General features: G+C 36.9%; 1 protein-coding gene across 3 annotated transcripts; it reads left to right on the top strand.

Annotated features, from left to right (window-relative positions):
• Positions 1-1,018: 1,018 nt before the first annotated feature.
• LOC133864088 (peroxisomal (S)-2-hydroxyacid oxidase GLO4-like) lies at positions 1,019-19,200 on the top strand. Of its 3 annotated transcripts, XM_062300296.1 has the most exons (13): positions 1,019-1,337; positions 1,486-1,607; positions 1,770-1,918; positions 2,003-2,127; positions 2,211-2,257; positions 2,413-2,490; positions 2,615-2,739; positions 2,878-2,935; positions 3,774-3,836; positions 4,116-4,185; positions 11,630-11,730; positions 18,264-18,368; positions 18,881-19,200. In XM_062300296.1, exons 2-13 carry the CDS (start codon positions 1,596-1,598, stop codon positions 19,058-19,060), a joined length of 1,113 nt encoding a protein of 370 aa, XP_062156280.1. In that variant the 5' UTR covers positions 1,019-1,337; positions 1,486-1,595; the 3' UTR covers positions 19,061-19,200. The 3 variants fall into 3 exon arrangements, with proteins under 3 accessions (XP_062156280.1, XP_062156281.1, XP_062156282.1); XM_062300297.1 differs by lacking the exon at positions 1,486-1,607 and having other exon boundaries at positions 1,021-1,337; XM_062300298.1 differs by lacking the exons at positions 1,019-1,337; positions 1,486-1,607; positions 1,770-1,918 and having other exon boundaries at positions 2,044-2,062.
• Positions 19,201-21,101: the final 1,901 nt, after the last annotated feature.

Here is a 21,101-nt window from a genome sequence, read left to right as displayed (position 1 = left end):
ACGTAATCTTTCATGTCATTTGATGCATGATAATTGAATTTTGGTAGGAAAAACCATGCCAAATAAGTTTTGGGGATATAGAATGATGTATAGAATTACTTGGTTAGGTTGAAGTAGCCTGCTTCCACGGACATGAGTGTATAATAAGTATGTTTGGTTAAAGTTTTTGAGGTGACCGTTTTTTTTTTTGTTTTTTTGTAAGTAATAAGAAGTAATTGATGTAATATAAAGTAAAAAGAAGAAGTAATGTATATAGCATTACTTGGTTAGGTTGAAGCAGCTTGCTTCCAGGGACATGGATGTGTAATAAGTATGTTTGGTAAAAGTTTTTGAGGTGATTTTTTTTTTTTTTTTTTTTTTGTTTTTTTAAATAATAATAAGAACTAAGAAGTAATTGATGTAATATAAAGTAAAAAGAAATTTTAATTTTTTTTTTTTTTTTTATTTTGTAAAGAAAAGTGAAAAACGTTGTCGTAGAAAAGTAAATGATAAGATATAAAAAATAAATGTTTTAAATTTGATTTTTTTAAGAAAAAAAACATGAGATTTTGATGTGATCTTAATATATAAGGATTACATCTATATCGAAGTAAGAGATATATCTAAGTTGCAGATATATATAATAAAAGTAGTAGTTTAATAAGAGTCTTAAGTCTGCTAGCGAGAGAAGACGAATAGTAGTAGTTGTTTTCATTTAAAATTTTCTTTGAATAGCAGTATGATTATCTAGCTAAAAGAATGTAATAGAAGTTGTGAAACTCTATCTAAAATAGAGTTACACTCTTACGTGAGTTTGCTAGCCTAATTGTATATTTAAAGAAACAAACTATGAAATAATATTATGTTGAGTTTTGTTAAGTAAAATACAGTCTCACTATATTTTTTTGGGAGTTTCTTACTCACTCAAAACACCCGACCTATCAATTCCTGCGAACCAACCTAACAATTTCTGTGTTTTGTATTAATTGATTCGCATCAGATTGGTTGCCAAACTTTCCAAATCCATACGACAGTCATTCGCAGCTTCCCTTCAATTGAGATTTGAGCATACCAAACTAACTCAAGTTACTGTTGGGAGGTGAAAATATTTTTCACGTTTTCACACAAGGAGGTGTGTTTAGATGTCCAGTCAGCTGAACTGGAGAGGTTCGACATGGAAACATGGAGTAACTTTTGGTTTTCTGGGGAAAATTCCGATGAATAATCAAGGATGGCCAAATTTACTGCCCTGGCAGGAGCACTTTGGCCTATATCTGTTAGCTAATCGTATTTGTTCAGAAGCTGCCCTGGCAGGTCGCCTTCTCTAAAACCCAAAGGATTTCAGCTAGCTTCCATTGGTAAGCTTAACTATGGCCAAATTTACTTGATAATCTTGTATTCTTAAAAGTACGTAGTTTAATCTATGTGGGGCATGTGTTTTCAATTCGTTCTTGTTGTTATGTGGGTCAAAAGCAAATTTTTGATTGGTTTACATATTGGCAACAGAGGCGTTTAAGGTCCTAATTGATCTTCGCTCCCACAATTTTGGCTGTGAACTGCTAAAATATCAGCTAGATTTTCCAAATGGATGGTGTGCTTGGAAATTGATTTTCTAGATGAGCACTTTGGTAACTTTCAGTTGTTGTGTCTGCGTCTGTGAATATTAGAGGCTTGCTTGTACATCTCAATTCTCATGGATATTGAATTTGTACTCCACATGTTTTTCAACTATAGAAAAGCTATTGGTTCTGGTGATGGATCCATTGAAAATATATGTGCACGTGTTCCAGGATATAATGGCAGGTGAAGCAGTAAATGTGAAGGAGATCCAAGAATTGGCAAGGGAAGCCCTTCCAAAAATGCACTATGATTTTTATGCTGGTGGAGCTGAGGATGAGTACACTTTAAAAGAGAACGTGAAAGCATTTAGTAGAATCACGTAATTAATGTGCAAAACCTGCTAATCTTAATAGGGCAAACAGTATCTTGGCATTTTACCCATCAGTTTTCATGGCTTTCTCAGGATCCTGCCCAGAATTCTTCTGGATGTAAGCAGAATAGATTTGTCAACTTCCGTATTGGGGTACAATATCTCGGCGCCCATTATGATTGCTCCAACTGCCTTGCATAAGCTGGCACACCCAGAAGGTGTAAGCCCTCTAGGAAGTGGCCTCAGTTGAGGTTTCCTTCCCCCTGCCAAATGCTAATACTGCTTGATGTTCTGTTTGTAGGAGAGGTTGCCACAGCCAGAGCAGCAGCTGCATGTAAAACCGTAATGGTAATTATGTAACCGATTCGAGCTCATCTGTTAAATCCTCAGTTATCTCAAAAGCTTAAACTAACAGAAAATGATAAAATTTAATCAATTTTAATTAATATTCTAACAATCTGCTTACACAAGGTCCTTGCACACTGAGTTATGTTTTACTGTAGGTTCTATCCTTCACGTCTTCCTGTACTGTGGAGGAGGTTGCTTCCAGCTGCAATGCTGTTCGATTCTTTCAATTATATGTAATGTATTCTTCTTGTTCTCTTATAATTTAGTTTAATTTTATTTTTTTTGGTTACCGTTTCCTTAAATGTGATCTTGTATGGTAGAAACACACACTGAAATTTGGTAACCATTTGTGAACAGGTATACAAGAGGCGAGATATAGCAGCTGTTTTGGTGCAGAGAGCTGAAAAAAACGGATACAAGGCTCTTGTCCTAACTGCTGATGTGCCCAGACTTGGTCGAAGGGAGGCCGACATAAGAAACAAGTGAAATATCATCTCTCTTTTTTATTTTTATGAAAGCATGAAAAATTTGTTGCCTTCAAAGTTTGGCATAAACTGCTTTATCTCTTATTGACGCAATGAATTATGCCTAATGCTTTTAAAATGTGACAACTTCTGCAGAATGGTTGCACCTCGATTGAAGAATCTTGAGGGTCTCTTATCAATTGAAGCTGGATTTGTGAGTGGAATATTTCCAAACTTTTGAATCTAAATATGGCAGCTAACAATTATGAGGTTATTCTGTTTACCAGATGTCTTATATATTCTCTTAAAAATACATCACTTTAACTGTACCATATCGTTTGTTCTTTGATAAGCCAAAAGACCCTCCATTAGTCTGTTCATTATCTGACACAAGAAAAACAGAAAAGAAAGAAAGAAAGAAAGAAAGGAAAAAAAAAAAAGATCAGTAAAGTGCTCTTATGCTGCACGACACCTGTTTGTCATAATGAATAATTCAAAAGCACAAGGTACACAACGAGTACGTTTCAAACATGCATTGGTTGTGCCATGTTTGTGATAAATGGATGTAAAAAATATGACCTGCTCATTTCAAGAAGTTTCCTTCAGATCACAACATTAACTAGCATTTGTCTTTCTTTCTATTTCTAATGGTGTTTTTATCAACTTTTTTCTTGTAAATTTCTGCCTTTTTTGTAGCTATGTAATTGTGGGGTTTCACTGCATCTTCTTGCTTGTGATTCACAAGTCACCACTTCTCACCAATTATTAGTATGTGGGCTATGGCACTCATGTATCCCTGTTTTTGGGACCCTTAAGATGCAATGAAGTAAACTTCATAATACGTTACAAGTTTATGCTGAGGACTGTGTTATATTGTTGAATTATAATTTGAAGTTTTATAATACTTTGATTGTAGAATGTCTGATCATTTACAGGCCAGTGTAATGTGTGTGTGGCTGCGCGCGTATGTGTGCCGTGCAAGTGTTGTCTGTTGGTTATTCATACTCATAGACTGATATTGTTATGATTATTCAGAAACTTAACTGTTGCAGGATAATGGTTCAAACTTAGAAGCTTATGCTAACGAGACAATGGACGCTTCCTTGAGTTGGAAGGTATAGAAAAAGCAACTATTTTGATTACTTGCTGATATGCTTGTAGAAATATGTCAGGAAAGTTTAGGTTTGTGACTTACGAAGATGCCAGTATGCCTAGCTGGCAAAGTCTCATAGTTTTTATACCAGGGACTTACGGTTGATTAGAGATATGGAGGTTCTAAGGGCTGGGGAAAAAAGATATTACTGTCAGCAGTCATATTTTGTACTCTTTAATTTTAGTTTTAGCTCGGCGCACTCTAGAACCATGGTTTAATTAGTGCATCACAAAATCTGCAGGACATAGAATGGTTAAGATCAATTACAAACATGCCAATTCTTATCAAGGGAATACTTACTCGTGAAGATGGTAAGATTAAGCTTCACTTGTGATATTTGTATCTCTTCACATCATCTTCCCTACTACAAAACAGAAAGAACCTTCTCTGCCTTAATTTAAAACTTTATACTTTCAATGCAATTTTCAGTCGTTTATAATTAGTATTTATTATCAATTGAATTCTAAACTTATCCATTCTAAATATTTTATATCTTTTGATTAAATTTTTTTCACCTACTCTTGAAACTCTTTAATAGCTTTTTTCCTCTGGAAATTCAAGTATAGGAGCCATGTTTTAAACATATTGAAAAATAAGGACTTCTAATTTATCGTGTGTGTGTGTGATCAAGTATGCAATAAAATATTAAATGTGGAATTTAAAGGAGACAAATATTGTGTTGACGAAGTAGAAACTTAATTAAGAGAAAACCACTCCGGAGCAGCCAATCCCAAGATATCTACTATTCAGAAAACAAAGCTAGTAACATTCACATACCCCGATGCAGCGATCGTACCTTGCACTCTAACACGTACCTATACGTGAATGCTTCCCAACCAGGTCTCCTACTTGAAGGGATCTTCAATGGAATCCTTTAGCTTAGGGCTCCTAGACTTCACACGATCAAATCACACAACGGACAATTCTTAGAGAGCTAACAAATCTCACAATTTCTACTTAAACACCATCTCTAAGCTCAAAGGAATTCAATACCGAATTCTGTAAATAATACAAGCCTAAAGATCTCTATTTATAGGCTTGTGAAGACCTAATTCAACATTGACTTGGAGTTCTTCGGGTGTCGTCCGGACCTAGACATATAGCGTCCGGACGACAAGCTGCAATCGACTTACATAACGCGTTTCACGCGTTTCCTTATTAAGGATCAGTCTCCGCGTTTGGATGGTTTGAGGACGGTGTTGCCCTAGCGTCAACACCGTCCAGACGGTTGCAAGCTGTCTTCACCAAGCATGTGCTGAGCTGTTCAGAATCTTCTCGAACACTGAATAGCGTTCGGACGGTGTTGCCTAGCATTCGAACTGTTGCTTTTTGTCTTCACCGACGTGTCTGCTGAGCTGTTCAGAATCTTCTCGAACACTGAGGAGCGTCTGGACGTTTCACTATGCCGTCCGGATGGTCAAGTTGTAGTATTTTTTTATTAGCTTTTTGACGACACTAATTTCATCTCAATTTAATACTTAAGTAGAAAGTTATGATAAAAATACTGAGATGTGTGCAGAATCTTCCTGGAAACTGAAAATTGCCTTCTTGATGCTTGTGATACTGATACTTGTTATATTAAGGCTCTTTTCATATTGGAGAACTAATATCTGAATATTCTGAAGACTTTGAATAATTATGACGTCCTTGTTTTAGCAGCACACTTACATGGCAATGATTTTGTCAACAGAATGTAGTCAATAAAACTAACAAACTCTCCCTGCGGTTATTCTGGAACAAAAATCACTTGACCGGTTTAAAATACAATCTAAAATAACAAATACTCCTCATTTTTGTCTCATAAGGACAAAGGGTAAACAGAGTATCTAAACCACAGACAAAAAGTTTTAAAATCAAAAAATAATAGGGATAATAGAGAAGTGTCTGCAAGTAGCCCAAAAAATCAGAAGTTTGTAAAACAATTGATAGAGGAAGGAACAAAAATTCTTCATGTACCAAATCCTGCTGATCCACTAAAAGCAAGTGACGGAGAGAGATCCGTACAATAAGCTGGATTTGTGCTACTTCGGCTTCTAGCTCTTGAAGCCGGGTACCATAGACTCATAACCTTCAGTCACTTGAGTTTGCAAAGCCTAAAACTGATTATCCGCAGTTTTAAATCCTTTAGTCAACTAGTTTGTAAGATAAATGAGAAGATTCACCATTGAACCTCTAACTAGTGCAGATCTAAAGAAAGATGCTATGGAAGGTTTTGCATGAGCTGGGGAAAAATCTCATTTAAATCCTGAGACCTTTGAAATTTGAGCAAATGATCCATCTGTCGGACGTTGTGCCAGGAGCCGCTGGCTGTCATTCTGAAAAAGATTTAAACAGAAATATTTTCAAAAATACCACCACAAAGAAAGATTAGATCCTGTTAGTTCCAAAAAAAAGTGGTATTATGATGGCTGTCAATTTGATGCCAAAATTACATAAGCAAATATAGCAATCCAAATGGCATAAATATATCAATATCTTTTTTTTTTTTTTTTTTATTTTTTATTTTTTATTTTATTATTTTTTTTTTATAAGTAATAGAATAGGTATACAGGGATTATACAAAGGAACAACCCAGCTAGCCCATAAAGCAGAACCCAATAAGACCCTCTAAAATCTAAACACCCAACAACATCCAAAACCCTCAGGAACCCCAAAACCCCAACCCAAAAAAACAAAAAAAGCCCCCAACAAACCCGAACAAACCCTTTCCAAAACCCAAGAGAGACACCCAAACCTGAGCCAACATCAGCTAAAAAATAGGCCCAAAATACAAAAAAAAACGAAGCAAAAGAACCCATCAACCATGCACAAAGACATGGCGACCATCCACAAAACAACTTTCAAGACTGAAACAGGCCGGCGAATCCTCTAGCGGGACGCGAGAGCACCGGAAAAAGCCCAACCACCGTAGAACTACACCTAAGAAGAAGAGAAACCCCAAGCTAAAAGACTAAAAAAGAAGAAGAAAAGCACTAGGAGGAAGGGACCAGAAGAGGAGGGAGGGAGGGAGGATATCTCAGAATAGGATTTTCATGTACAATATCTCAAGAAAATATTCCAATCAACAAATATTTCAATATTCTAAAAAGCACAAAAACTTAAAAGAACAAAAGAAGACAAAGAGAATACCATGGAATGAGAAGAGACGTGCAGAGAATGCCAAAATCTCAAGAGAAAATCGTGAGAAAAACACACACAACATGACATGATAAATCAATAAAAGTGCAGTGGTGTGCGGCTGGCCGAGAAAGAAAGCGATGGATAAATGCCTGTAAGGATCGCGTCCGGATGTGTTACCAACTCATCCGGACAGTCTACTGCCAGATTAGCAATCGGCAGGGCCGCTTGCGTCCTGACTGTAAGCCAAGTCCATCCGGATGCTTCACATAGTAAAGCTGTAAATCAGAGAAAAATTTGCAGAAAAATAATTTTCCCTAAAGTTAGTTTCAGAATATGCATGTATAAATAACTGATAAGACAATCAAATAGCAATTCAAAAAACGTAATGATATAGTTGAGAGTTAAGTATTCAATAAGCACAAATTTTCCTGTAGATAAATTTTTTTAAAAAATGACTCAAACTCATGTTATGCGTTTGTGCGTGAAAACTTTCTCAATAAGGTATGATGTTCGCTGATATGATTTACAATAATTTAATTTTCTAAACATGAGAAAAATTCAATGTTAGATCAGTCAAAAGTCAAACCTTATCTTACTAGGGCCTAGTTACCCTCATCTGATGCACTCCTCCTAAGATGCAGCACTTTTATTTTACTTAGTCCGTTAGTGACAGTCTATTTCCATAATGATTTGGTCACTGATTCTTTCTATAGGGACAAGTGTAAGAACAGATTTTACAGCTCAATAAGCAGTGGATCTTTTTGTTTATCCATATTTACTGAAATTAAATGTTTTTTATCACTTGGTGCTGCAACTTAGAAAGAATGCCAGAATTTATAGGTTCTAGGTTTAACTAACGAGTTGGTCAATTTAACCATCTTAGCAAAAGAAATCTCTCATCAGAATTTTCAAAAGCTAAAAATCAGAAAGTAAAAAAAATGTACCTTAGGGGAGCTTTGGATAGTACACAATTTTTTCATCACATGAGAAAAGTAACTATCTAGCATTAAGATTCAACGAGAAAATTTAGAAGATATTAGACATAAACTCTCAATTATATATAATCATATTCAATCAATACACAATGAATTGAGATATCAGGCAAAAATACATACAATATCCGAAAAGCTATCAAAAGAAAAAAAATAAAATTATGCATCTTCTCCCCCAAATTATTTATTTATTCATTTTTATTTTTTATGAAAAAAAATAACGACATAAAAACAACAAAAACATGCTCTATGGTAAAGAATCAGAATCTAAACCTAGCATGCGTGGTAAGATCAAACTTGTCTTCAATGAAAGGTTTAGAATTACCAAGACAGAAAAACAGCTGTCTAACGTGCTTATTTTGTCATCCCCATGAAATACCTGCAGAAATTTTCTCAAGACAACAAAAGAAAATTTTTGGGGATAAAACAAATATGGTTCCTAGAATGTAAAGCATATGAATAGATATATGATAGGAAGAACCCGCATCATTTCTGACCCAAACCTGCATTTCCTGTGGTGGTTGTTGACAGTCATTCAACTGATTTTCCATCCATTTCAGCAGGTTCAACATCAAAGTACTGAAAATAGGCAGCCCCATATAATATTGGTCACTTTCGGGCATCTGCAGCTTCTCCTTGTAGTGCATTGATTTGTCGTTCTTTGGTTTACCACTCTGATTGAAAGGAACAAATTTCTGCTGTTGACGCTGATGCTGCGGAGCTTGATATCTTGCTGGAGGTTTAGTGCCTGATGTAGGGTGTCTTGACACCTCCTTCTGAGTATGACGCTGAGGACACTTGGGTCGGATGTTACCGCCTATGCCACAATGGTGGCATATGGGAGGGCTTCTTTTGGTAGGACGCTTCTTAATGAGTTCTATAACAACCAAATCTTCTCCTTAATGACAGCCTTTCCCTTATCCACAAGGGCAGGTGGAGGCTCGGGGACTGTGGGCTTGACGAACACAGTCTTTGAAGTAGAGGGGATATCAGAGGTAGAGGCTACATACCCGAGTCCTGTCTTGTCAGTTGGACACTTTTGAATTGATAGCATATGAGTGAGTTTCTCATCAATAATTCTCTCCAACTATAGCTGTGTCTCCAACAACTTCTGCTTTAAATCTTGAATCTTGAGCAGTAAGGAACTCCTTCTCAATTTGCAAACTGTTTAGCTTATGCACATGTTGTTAGCAAGTCTCCCTTAGCTTCAAAAACTTTATATAGAGGTCTTTATAGGCCTCTTTGAGTTCTTCCCCGTCTTCATCACTGCACTCTGAGTAGTAGGATTGGTAATCTTCTTGGTCTTCATGTGGAGCCACAAAGGTTAGAAATTTTTTATCTTTACCAGGAGTTTCTTCTTCTTTTTCTGACTCATCACTGAGAGTAGCGTTGTAGGCCTTCCCTTTAGCCTGCTTGAGATTCCCACAGTCAGCTCGCATATGCTCAAAGCTTGAGCACTCAAAACATCTGGGACCTTTTGGATCCTTCTTCTCAGCTTCTTTTGGCTTAGATTCTCTAGGGGTCTTTTTCAGCCTTTCAGTGAACTTCTTGAATTTCTCAATTTTCATCAGTTTCCCGAAGTTTACCCAGCATTGCTACTGCATCTTCTTCTTCTTCATTATTAGAGTCTTCCTTAGATGAGACTTTCACCTTCTTTTTAGATACCTTGAGGGCAATTGTCTTTGCCTTTCTGACTGGAGACAGGGAATACTCATAAGTTTGAAGAGATTCTACAAACTCTTCAATCTTCATCGACTCCAAGTCATTGTTTTCTTCAATTGTGGTAACTTTGATCTTGAAACGTTCTGGCAAAAACCTTAGAATCTTTCGGATGAGTTTTACATCAGAGATCATCTTCCTGAGATTCACCATCGAGTTCCTAAGATCGCTGATCTTGGTGTAAAACTCACCGAATGTCTCATCCACTAGCATCTCAATTTCTTCAAATCTATAAATCAACATTTGGAGCTTGACAGATTTAACAAGTTTTGTGCCCTTATATGTTGTTTCTAAGATTTGCTACGCTTCTTGAGCGGATTCACAGTTTAAAATTTTTGTGAATTCAGGCGGTGAAAGTGCTTGACATAGAGCGTAGAGGGCTTTATCATTGGAAAGTCGCGCGCTGGTTTGAGCAACAGTGAGTTCGTCAATTGTTTCCTTTGGTTTAATCCAACTAGATTCAACAATCTTCCAAACATCAATAGATTTTAAAAAGCGTATACGAGCTTTCCAATAGCCATAATTCGTGCTATCAAAGGCAGGAACAAAATTAAGAGTTTGAGACATGGTAATCAAAAATAGAAGTCAGAAGGATCACACTTAAGAATTTAATTTAAATAGAGTGTACCGAGATCTAATACCAATTGAACAATAAAGACTTCTAATTTATCGTGTGTGTGTGATCAAGTGTCCAACAAAATATTAAATGCGGAATTTAAAGGAAACAAATATTTTGTTGACAAAGTGAAAACTCAATTAAGAGAAAAACCATTCTGGGCCAGCCAAACCCAAGATATCCACTATTCAGAAAACAAAGCTAGTAAGAAAGTAGTAACACTCACATACCTCAATCCAGCGATCGTACCTTGCACTCTAACACGTACCTATACGTGAACGCTTCCCAACTAGGTCTCCTACCTGAAAGGGCCTTCAATGGAATCATTTAGCTTAGGGCTCTTCCTCAAGCTAGACTTCACACGATCAAATTACACAACAGACAACCTTTAGAGAGCTAGCAAATCTTACAATTTCTACCTAAACACCCTTTCTAAGCTAAAAGGAATTCAGTACCGAATTCTGTAAATAATATAAACCTAGAGACCTCTATTTATAGGCTTTTAAAAACCTAATTTAATACTGATTCGGAGTTCTCTGGGCAGCGTTCGGACCTAAACATAGAGCGTCTGGACAGCAAGCTGCAATCGACTTTCATAAAGCGCTTCATACGTTTCCTTATTAAGGATCAGTCTCCCCGTTCGGATGGTGTTACCCGAGCGTCCGGACGGTTGTAAGCTGTCTTCACCAAGCGTGTGCTGAGCTGTTTAGAATTTTCTTGAACACTGAATAGCATTCGGACGGTGTTGCCTAGCGTTCGGACGGTTTCTTGCTGTTTTCACCGACGTGTCTGCTGAGCTATTCAGAATCTTCTCGAACACTGAGGAGCGTCTGAACGTTTCACTGGGCTGTTCGGATGGTCAACTTGTAGTATTTTTACTAGTTTTTCAAAGACACCAATTTCATCTCAATTGAATACTTAAGTAGAAAGTTATGATAAAAATATTGAGACTTGTGCAGAATCTTATCAGAAACCAGAAATTGTCTTCTTGATGTTTATGACACTGAGACTTGTCATATTAATGCCTTTTTCATATTGGAGAAATAATCTCTAAATATTCTGAAGATTCTGAATAATTATGGTGTTTCTGTTTCAGCAGCATACTTACATAGCAGTGATTTTGTCAATAGAATGTAGCCAGTAAAACTAACACATACTACTCAAGCAATCTTCCTTTTCTTTTTATTTCCTCTCGTAACCTCTTTGTTGATTTTTTTTTTTTTACATAAATCCATTTAAAGACTGCCTCATTACATGCTCTTGATATAAATACCCCTTAATGTTTGACGAACTACTATATTTTGACAGCAATAAAGGCTGCAGAAGTAGGTGTTGCTGGGATTGTTGTCTCCAATCATGGAGCTCGCCAGCTTGATTATACTCCTGCTACTATTACTGTCCTGGAAGAGGTGAGGCTCTATATCTACTGCTTACCATAAGAAAGGCTCTTTCTATGGATTATGTCGGTGAAAGACACATACTGGGTTTTAAGTACGAATAAATCTCATCTTTGTGCTAATTTTTATATATATATAGTAGCAAATGATAAAAATTATTAGGGAAAATTGTAGGTGGTAATGTTGTAGCAAGAACACAACATTTTCGTAGGAATGGTGTGCATTCTAATATTAGGAAATATATGTGTTCATGCGTTTCTACACTGGACTTTTTGTTGTGATAAATACCAAATCAATATATTAGATCGCAAAGATATAGGAAAGAGAAGGAAAAAAAGAAAAAGAAAACCAGGTCAGGACTCCGAATTCTTTTGCTCATTTTGATTTTAAGACCCCATTTTTTAATTTGATAGATTTAAGACTTGAGTTTGGACTCATTCTAAATTTGAGATATCTGTCAAAATAGTTGTCAAAATACAGTTATACCCCTCAAATCGTTTTCTTAAAAAAGCAAAAAAAGAGAAAAAAAAAAGGCTAGGTTGGCCTAGCTAGGGCTAGTTCGTCTCCTAGCCACCTCGATCAAAGAACCACCTCGGTCAAAAGCCATGGATGCTGGGAGAAGATCCCACCATGGCTGAGTTGTGCCACCCACAGTCACCATCGTGGTTGGGCTGGGTGACCCACTCCAACCACATTTTTTTTTTTCTTTCTTTCTTTTTAAATTTTTTGATCTTAAGGGAATAATTTATTTTCACAACTATATATGTTACCTATTTGACAGAAGGCTAACGAAGATCTCGAATTTATAATAAGATTAAGCTTAGGTCTTAAATTTATCAAATTGAAGATAAGAGTCTTAAAGTCAAAGTGGCCAAAAGCATAGTTGGATCCTAATCCGATTTCTCAAAAAAAAGAAAAAAGAAAGAAAAAGAAAAAGAAAAAGAAAAGTCAATTGCACAAAACACTAAGATTTATGTGGTTCAACATGAAGACCTATGATGATGCAGTTGATTGCACAACCTACTTTAGACCACGAATGCTTGGAAGAGAGAAATGGGAAGTGAGCTTGGAGACTTTCTGAGGCTATCGGCGAGGATACCTTTGATGCTTAAATTAGTAAGTGGTTTTCTCTGATGGAAAAGAGAATGCAATAGCATTAGGGTATTGAGAGTATCTACCTAGAGTGGTGTCTTCCCCTACTTATGTGGAGTATTTCTTCTCTTTGTATGGCTCTCGCCAAGGATTGTCCCCTGATAAGGCACAATCCTGGCCATATGCATTCGGTTTTCATCCTTTAGTGAGGTACGTCCTTTGTCATGTGCCATTCATTGGTGAGGTATGGTCCTGTCAAGGTGGTGGCACCGAATTCCTTGCTTCCTGCAATTGTTATTAGACATTGTGTAATGCTGTGTCTGCTGATAGGTTAATGGTGTTTACCCAATTTTTCATTGCGAGTATCGAGACAGTTGTGAAGAGGTGGCAAAGCAGTTATCCCTTACAACGTGTCCCCCTTTGTTCTCTGAACATTGATTGAACTGTTGGCTGACTAATTCGCTTAGCCCATTGGGATTCATATATTGGGCCCAATTGCTCGGCCCAAATGGGTCTCCTCAGCTTGGGGCCTGACGAATGGATACTTGGTGTTAGGGTACTTTTTTGGTTACTGTTCGAGTGTGGGAAATCGAGTTGACAACCCCCTTTGGCCTACGTTCGTTAGAATGGGAGTCATGCTCAGAACTCACGCTAATTGGGACAGCTGGCAGTTACTGGGGCACTATAGGCTTGCAAAAGACCCAAGTATCGTTTTGTTCTAACTGACTTTGGGAAGCACAACGACACATTCAAGTATCGTTTCCAAACACCATGCAGCCCTTAGCTTATGTTAGATCTCATTATCATCAAAACCCTACTTTTATCAACTTTCACAACACTTCTATCATAATACATACGCTTTCACTATTATCACAATATTGTCAATATAACTTGTAGCATAACTACACATACATATATATTTTGACAATACAACTATCATAACCATTATTTATGTACAAAGTGATAGCGATAGTGTTTATATACTTCCCCCAAGTTTCGCTCTGTGAGCACCACTTTTCTTCTGGCATCAGGACCTCACTTCCACACTAAAATCGCAAAATTTCGCTAACCTTTTACACTCCTAAAGTTTCTCAGCTTTTCAGAACGTGAAGAAACGAAAATATGGTTTTTCATCAGACTTTCAGCCTTTAAACAGGCTTCTAAAGTTGGTGTCATTGTAGCTCAATCGATAGAGAGATTCCATTTCAGTCACCAATTTTCTTCCACGTGTTCGGTTGAACAAGACATCATAAATGCGAGTCAATTTGAGTTCAAATTGAGTTCAGGCAAAGTCAAATCAGTCGTTTCCACCAGACCTTGGTCGATTTTGGTGCCATCTTGGTCAATTGAGTGTCGATTTTTCCCTCTAGAAATGTGGCCTGACACGTCCTTTTTCTTGGTCGATTGAGCTTGTGCAGTAAGCCCTAAACTTTGTGTTTTCAATATGTATTTTGTGCATTTTCTGTACTTTATATTATCATGATCCTTGACGTGTATTTTGTGCATTTCTTTATTTTCTTAATATTTGAAGTATTCATTTTAAATTCTTGGGTGTTACAGATACTACCAATGTGTCGTCGTGCAGATGTTGTACTACTTGGCATCTTCTTCCATAAACATGATGGGCTACAATTCCATTTGTGGGTTGGTCCACTGTGAAGACCTCTCTCGTTCATGCTCTCCTTGCATGTACCTTCCAGGATGAGCTGGACTCACCACTCCCTATGAATCCCCCCACGATCATCGTAGTTTACCCTAGGGGTTTTGAATCCTGTGTGGGCTGCTTCTGTCTGCCATCGGGGTGGGGTTTCCCGTGATTTCTCTGAGGCCTCAGTTGCCGTTGGTTGGCTTCGAATCTCACCAACTTTTCTTGTTCGATCAAGGACTCAATTTGGCTTTTGAGGGCATAGCAATCATCCGTGTCATATCTGTGGTCCTGGTAAAATTGGTAGTACTTATCCCACAACTTCTTGGGTGTCATTTTCATCCTTTTCGACCATTTCAGCTCCGGGTCTTCTCGAATATGCATCAGTACTTCCCCCACTAGAACGTTAAGGGGAGTGAAGTTGGCAAACCCCAGGCTGCTCTTCAAACCCTTCTTGGTTTGTGCTCCATATTAGGCCTCATTGGCCTGTGCTCATTCCTCTTCTTATCTTGGTGACTATTCTCCCTCCACCCCCACCCCCCCCCCCCGCGCGCGCTCATGGTATCTTCAGCATTCATGAACCTCTCGGGCATGTCCATAAACTCTTGCAAGTTGGAGGGTGTTCTCTTAGCGAGCACGTACATAAAGTTGTCCAGCAAAATTCCTCCCGTGAGGGCCGTCAAGACCACCTTCTCATCCGAGTCATCTACCGACAGTAGTCCTTGAGGGGTGCTTCTTCTTTTTGCCTGATGCTGAGGAGGTATGCTGCTGACCTCCTATGCCTTTGTCCTCTGATGAATTGTCTCACGAACTGTTTACATAACTCTATGAACCCCTTTTTGTCAGTCGTCTTGATCCGCCCGAGGGTCTTGAGCTAGCTTCTTTGAAGAGGCTTGATGGGAAAGAGAGGTGAAAAAGGACGAGTTTATTGTCCCTGGATGCAAGCTGTTGAACCATCTTTGAGCAGGTCCTTTCAGTGTGGTAGGGAAGACCTTGCACATAATCTCATTGGGAACTGCTTGCAGGTTCATGAAGGTCTTGTAGGTCGCAAGATGTTCCATGGGATCTCTTGAACCATCATACATCTCTAACTGAGACATTTTGAACTTCAGGGGGAGCGGGAACTCCATTATTTTAGGGGAGAAGGGCAGGTCCTTCCCTTAGACAAGGTTTTCTAAAGTAGTGGAGTGCTTCTCATTCATTGCTTTCATCACTCTATCAAGCATGGCCTACATATTGGTGAGTCGTGCGTCCACATGGCTACCCACTTTGGGCTCCTCCTCACGATTCCCTTTCAAGCCACTCTTTTGGGGACTGCCGCTGGTTCTCCTCTGGGTTCCTTGTGTCATGTTCTTCGTTAGTGCCATTTCCTCCTTCACGACGTGGGATTGGCTCCTGTACACTGTGATGTGATGGTTCTTGGTTTTGTTGGATCTGCTGCATCATTGCATGGTTCTGTTGCATGATCAGATCAATGTTCTGAGCTATTTGCTACAACTGGATCTCTATGATGGAGATCCTTTGGTCCTTGGGGTTCGGCTAGGTCAACAAGCCAACATCGTTCCCTCTAGCACTCACTAATCTGGTGTTAGGCATACAACCTTTGGTCTAGGAATCGATAAATGATACTAACTGATGATGTAGTTGATCACACGACCAACCTTAAAACACGAATGCCTACAAGAAAGAATTGGGAAATGAGCTCAGAGACTTGCCAACGGGGGATATCTCATATACTTAAGTTAGTAAGATATATATATTTTGTAAAAAAAAAAAAAAATTAATCTATGGAAAGGAGAATGCACTAGCAGTAGGGTATGAAGAGTATCTACCAAGAGTGGTGCCTTCTGTTACTTATGCAAAGTATTTCTTCCCCTATATGGCTCTAGCCAAGTGTTGTCTACTGATAGGGCACAATCCTGGCCAGGTGTGGCATTTGATTTACATCCTCTAGTGAGGTATGTCCTTTGCCAGGTATCGTTTGCTGGTAGGTATAGTTCTAGCAGGGTAGTGGCACTGAATTCCTTGCCTTCTGTAGCTGTTATCAGACATCGTGTGGTACTACGTGACTGCGGGTAGATTAAGGGTGTTGCATGATTCTTTGCCAAGAATATCGGGACAATTGAGATGAAATGATAGAGTAGTTATTCCCTGTAATGCGTCCCTCTTTATTCTTTTAACAGCTGGCTAATTGATTCCCTTAGCCCATTGGGACTTGTGGTTTGGGCCCAACTGCTAGGTCCCCATGTGTCTCGTCAACTGTTACGGCATGACACAAGCTGTCTTCAATCGTCTAGTGGCGTTACCATGAGCTCACCAACGAGATTTTTTTTTTTCCCTTTTTTATTTTATTTTTTTATCCTGCGGTGGCACATATATTTAGAGAGAGGCTTATATGGGGTTATTGAATGATGGCAAAACCTAGGCGGTTAGGCTTTCGAGAGGGCTGCCAAAAAATGGGCTAGGCAAAAGGAAACACAAGTCGGCTGCAAAGTGCCCAACGGCCTACAAACACAACTTTGAGAAAAGGCCACAAAACCACCACGTGACTTGATGGCATCAAGTCACATTAAAACACTTCTCTGACTGTATTTGTGAATGGTTATTGATAAGCGTTGAATGTTGCATATTCAAGCCCCTTAACTCGCATATGTTAGGCCCTTAGTTTCATTGTAATATAATGTTTTGTGTTGTTTTTGTGTTTTAGGCATTCTCAGGTGACTAAGGAAAAATGCAAGTAAATCCATCACTTTTAAGGCTTGAAAAGCAAATCCTGCATGCTGTAGGAAAAATGGACTCGTGCGTACCAACTACCTAGGCTCGAGCGTATTTGTGCGGCAGAACTGACATCAAGATAGAAATCAGAAAATGAAAGAGTTTTACTTCTCTTACTTGGACGAAAAGTTTTAGAAGGCTACAAAATCAATTAGGGTTGTTCTTGTACTCTATAAACACACCTTATATTCGTGCATTAGAGGCATGCCGCATTACATAATAGAAATTAATAGGATTAGTAGCTAGGTTTTGAGAGAAACGTGTAGAAATTCCATTAGCTTCTTGGGATTGATTTCTCCTCTACGAAGGCGATTTCCAGCATCTCCATGAGTGGCTAATTCATCCATAGGGTATTGATGTAGCCTTTTCCAAGTAATAATGGTGTAATTGTGTTTTTCTTTGAAAATTATATAAATATGAATGATGGTTGTTTAATCTTGAGATTATGCTTTAACGTTTATATTCAATTTTGATAAACCTCTTATCTTGTCTTAGAAAGTTGTTTATCTCTATTTGATTCAACCTTCGGATTTTTTGTGATTATACGAATGATAGTTTTACAATAGTCTTAATGGATACGAAATTAAGAGGGTTTGATAGGCCATGCCTAAGAAGAATGAATTGTTCTACACCCTAGTTAGTTTAATTTAGATAGAACAATGCATGCCTTGCCGGAAGATGAGTTATGCTTATCATTTGATTATGTGCATGCTAATTAAGAGATTTGATAGTTCATACCTAGGGAAGATGGATCGTATTGTATCTTAATGGTTAGGTAGACGATCCGTGCCAACCAAAAATGAGTTATTCTTATTTCTTAATAAAAGAATTTTCTTGACGACATCGTTGGGTGCTTTACAAACACACGAGTCATATCATTCATGCATGTGAAATTCTCATGTTAAATGTAATTTACCATTATTATGAGGTTAACGGCGAAATCAATACTACTGTGCTCTTTGGCATGGCAATTTCAATCAGTTATGTCATGTAAACGTTTGTTTTAGGATATTTGTGTACCTTGTGGTTGAAGGTGGTTCATGCTGTTGGAGGTAAAGTTCCTGTTCTCTTTGATGGAGGAGTGCGGCGAGGAACGGACATCTTCAAGGCATTAGCCCTTGGGGCACAAGCTGTCCTTGTAAGCTCTCCACCCCAAACTATTTAATTCATCTAACTTATGAATTTCCTCTCACACTTCTTTTCTCCATATGCACCGTTGGACAAGTAATTGCTTTCTCAAAAGGAGTATTCTTTTTCAGTCATTCACTCTGTAATCACAATTGTGTGAGTTTTCAAGGTAAATATCTACACATCATTGAAACACTTTGCACGTTGAGACTGCTGGATATGTTTTATAGGAGAAATCAGGAGGGTTTTGGGGTTTATGGTAAATCTAAAGATTGCCAATTATAGCTACAACAAGGGGCGGAACAACAGCAAGCATTGGGGGCAGTAGTCCTCCCAAAACTTTCAAAATTCTCCAAAAAATATATGTTTTTTCTTTCTTTCCTTTTTTGCCCGTCCCTCCTTACCTAAAAGTCTAGTTCTGGCCCTGGCTATAACCAATTTTTGCTTCTCTCTTTTGATATATTTGTAGTCTTAATCATTGCTCTTTTAAGCCGACTGTAACCTATATATATGTTGTTGAAGATTGGAAGGCCTGTTATCTTTGGGCTGGCAGCAAAGGGGGAATATGGGGTGAGACGAGTCATCCAAATGCTGAAGGATGAGCTTGAGCTCACCATGGCGCTATCCGGCTGTCCAAGTGTGAAGGATATTACTAGAAGCCATGTGAGGACAGAGCGTGAAAGACTCCCTTCAATGCTTTAATGTTATATTATTGAAGCATTAAGATTGTATGGTGGAGATAAATGACTCAGACCATCAATCATACATGAAATTATGTAATGGATTTTCTGATTGGATAGTTAATCATAGCCAGGTATACATTCATACTCAGGTCTGGAATATCTTACATCTTGCCATGAATCTTCAATTATTAAGTTGGCATGTATGCAGATTGTGGGTTGGGCCATGAAAAATTTCGTCAGTCATATCTTTTCTTGTAGTTTAAGTAAATGTGGTTGAGTTCCACATGTGGAAATTCTACTTACAGAAGTTGAAGCTTAGTGTTTTTTTATTTTTATTTTTTTCAAGCAATTTTTTTAGTGAGTCGTTATTTTCTGTTTTTACTCGTAGCTCATGCAAAATTTCATAAAATCCAAATAAAATAAGGTAGTCTTAAACGTGATAACGGAATCTAAAGTTATGGCATTTGAAATTTATTGGTTTAAAAATATATTAGACTTATTATGACAACAATCTTACATCTCAATAATGTCTTTTACATCTAGCCTTCTATAATGTCTTTTAAATGATTTCTTATTAAAAGTTGTTCTCTGAGTGACTCTTTACCTTAAAATATTTAACTATCAATTTTTAAGACTAACTGAAAAAAAATTTGGCCATTTTGAGTATAAATATGATCCTACTGCATTTCTTTTCGGACTAAACCCTATATGTTTGTACTTATATGCAAAATAATGAATTCATTAAGGATAAAATTGAATTATCAAAAATATAGTTAATAATTCTAAAAGAGCCAAACTTTAGGTAGGGGTATAATTATGACTTGAAAAGAAGATGTGGCAACGATAGCAACTGAAGCAAAAAATCAAAAGGTTAAAAGATTAAACAAAATTGAATGGCTCTAGTGGCATTCTACCTTATTTAGTTGATGCTACTATGACCAGCCAGGCCTACAAACATCTTTATTTAAATCTGGACTAAATTAGCGTAGCAGGTACATCTCTCTACACATTTCTCTTCTCTAAATTTAGTCAAAACCTTTGCTTGAAACCCTGCAGTGGCTGTCCAGATTCTGTAAACTCTAGATTAAACAACCTCAGTTATTGTAGGTATGTGCAGTTTCTGCAGATCATGTACTAAATATAGACAAGATACTTGTTCAAATACTGTTCTAATCACGTGTGTTTAAGATTTTAATGGAGTAACTGATTTTTCATTTTAGCCCATCAAAATATTTGAATATACTACTTTATGCAAGAAATATTTTTCATATGATGATTTAATGAAAATCTTGATACTTAATCGTATTATTCAAATAATCATATCATATACAATGACAATGTAATTGGTATAATTCCAAATCAGTTGATTAGCATTAAAATCAATAATGTGTTTCTTATAATCACAAATTGAGTATAATTATTAGAATTCATATCATTAGATTATATGATCATATGGATTATCACTAGAATTTATATGAAATGCATTTGATATAAAATTTATATGATATTAAATCTTAAGTGATATGACACATTATATCTTTATTATATAATGTAATAATCATATTAACAATACTTATTTTGTATCATTGTATAATTAAGTTTAATATAAGTTCTAACAATGTACTTTATATGATGTAACAACAATAAATGATGTGATCAAACAATTTGATTTAATTTAAGTATGATCTAACAATTTATATTATATTAAATCTCATGTCATATAGCATAATATATAATGTAATAATCATATAAAAAATACTTATTTTGTATCATTGTATAATTAACTGTAATTTAAGTTCTAATAATATACTATGATGTAACAACAATAGGTGATGTGATCTAACAATTCTTTTGATTTAATTTAAGTATGATCTAACAATTTATATGATATTAAATCTCATGTCATATGGCACAATGTATAATGTAATAATCATATTAACAATATTATATCATATAAATGTTATTATTAGATACTAAGGAAGTTATGATAAGTAATTAAGTATGATTCATAATTTTCATATTATATTATAAATAATCTCATATCATATGATATGAATCGT

This window comes from Alnus glutinosa, chromosome 3 (assembly GCF_958979055.1).
Source record: "Alnus glutinosa chromosome 3, dhAlnGlut1.1, whole genome shotgun sequence".
Taxonomy (NCBI): Eukaryota; Viridiplantae; Streptophyta; class Magnoliopsida; order Fagales; family Betulaceae; genus Alnus; species Alnus glutinosa.
Note: the sequence above shows the minus strand (reverse complement) of the source record. Positions and strands in the feature narration are given on the sequence as shown.

Excerpts from the sequence above, each read along its gene's own strand:
- LOC133864088 (XM_062300296.1), top strand. Across the intron at positions 4,186-11,629 it reads AATACTTACTCGTGAAGATG|CAATAAAGGCTGCAGAAGTA; the intron begins GTAAGATTAAGC and ends ATATTTTGACAG. Across the intron at positions 11,731-18,263 it reads CTATTACTGTCCTGGAAGAG|GTGGTTCATGCTGTTGGAGG; the intron begins GTGAGGCTCTAT and ends TTGTGGTTGAAG.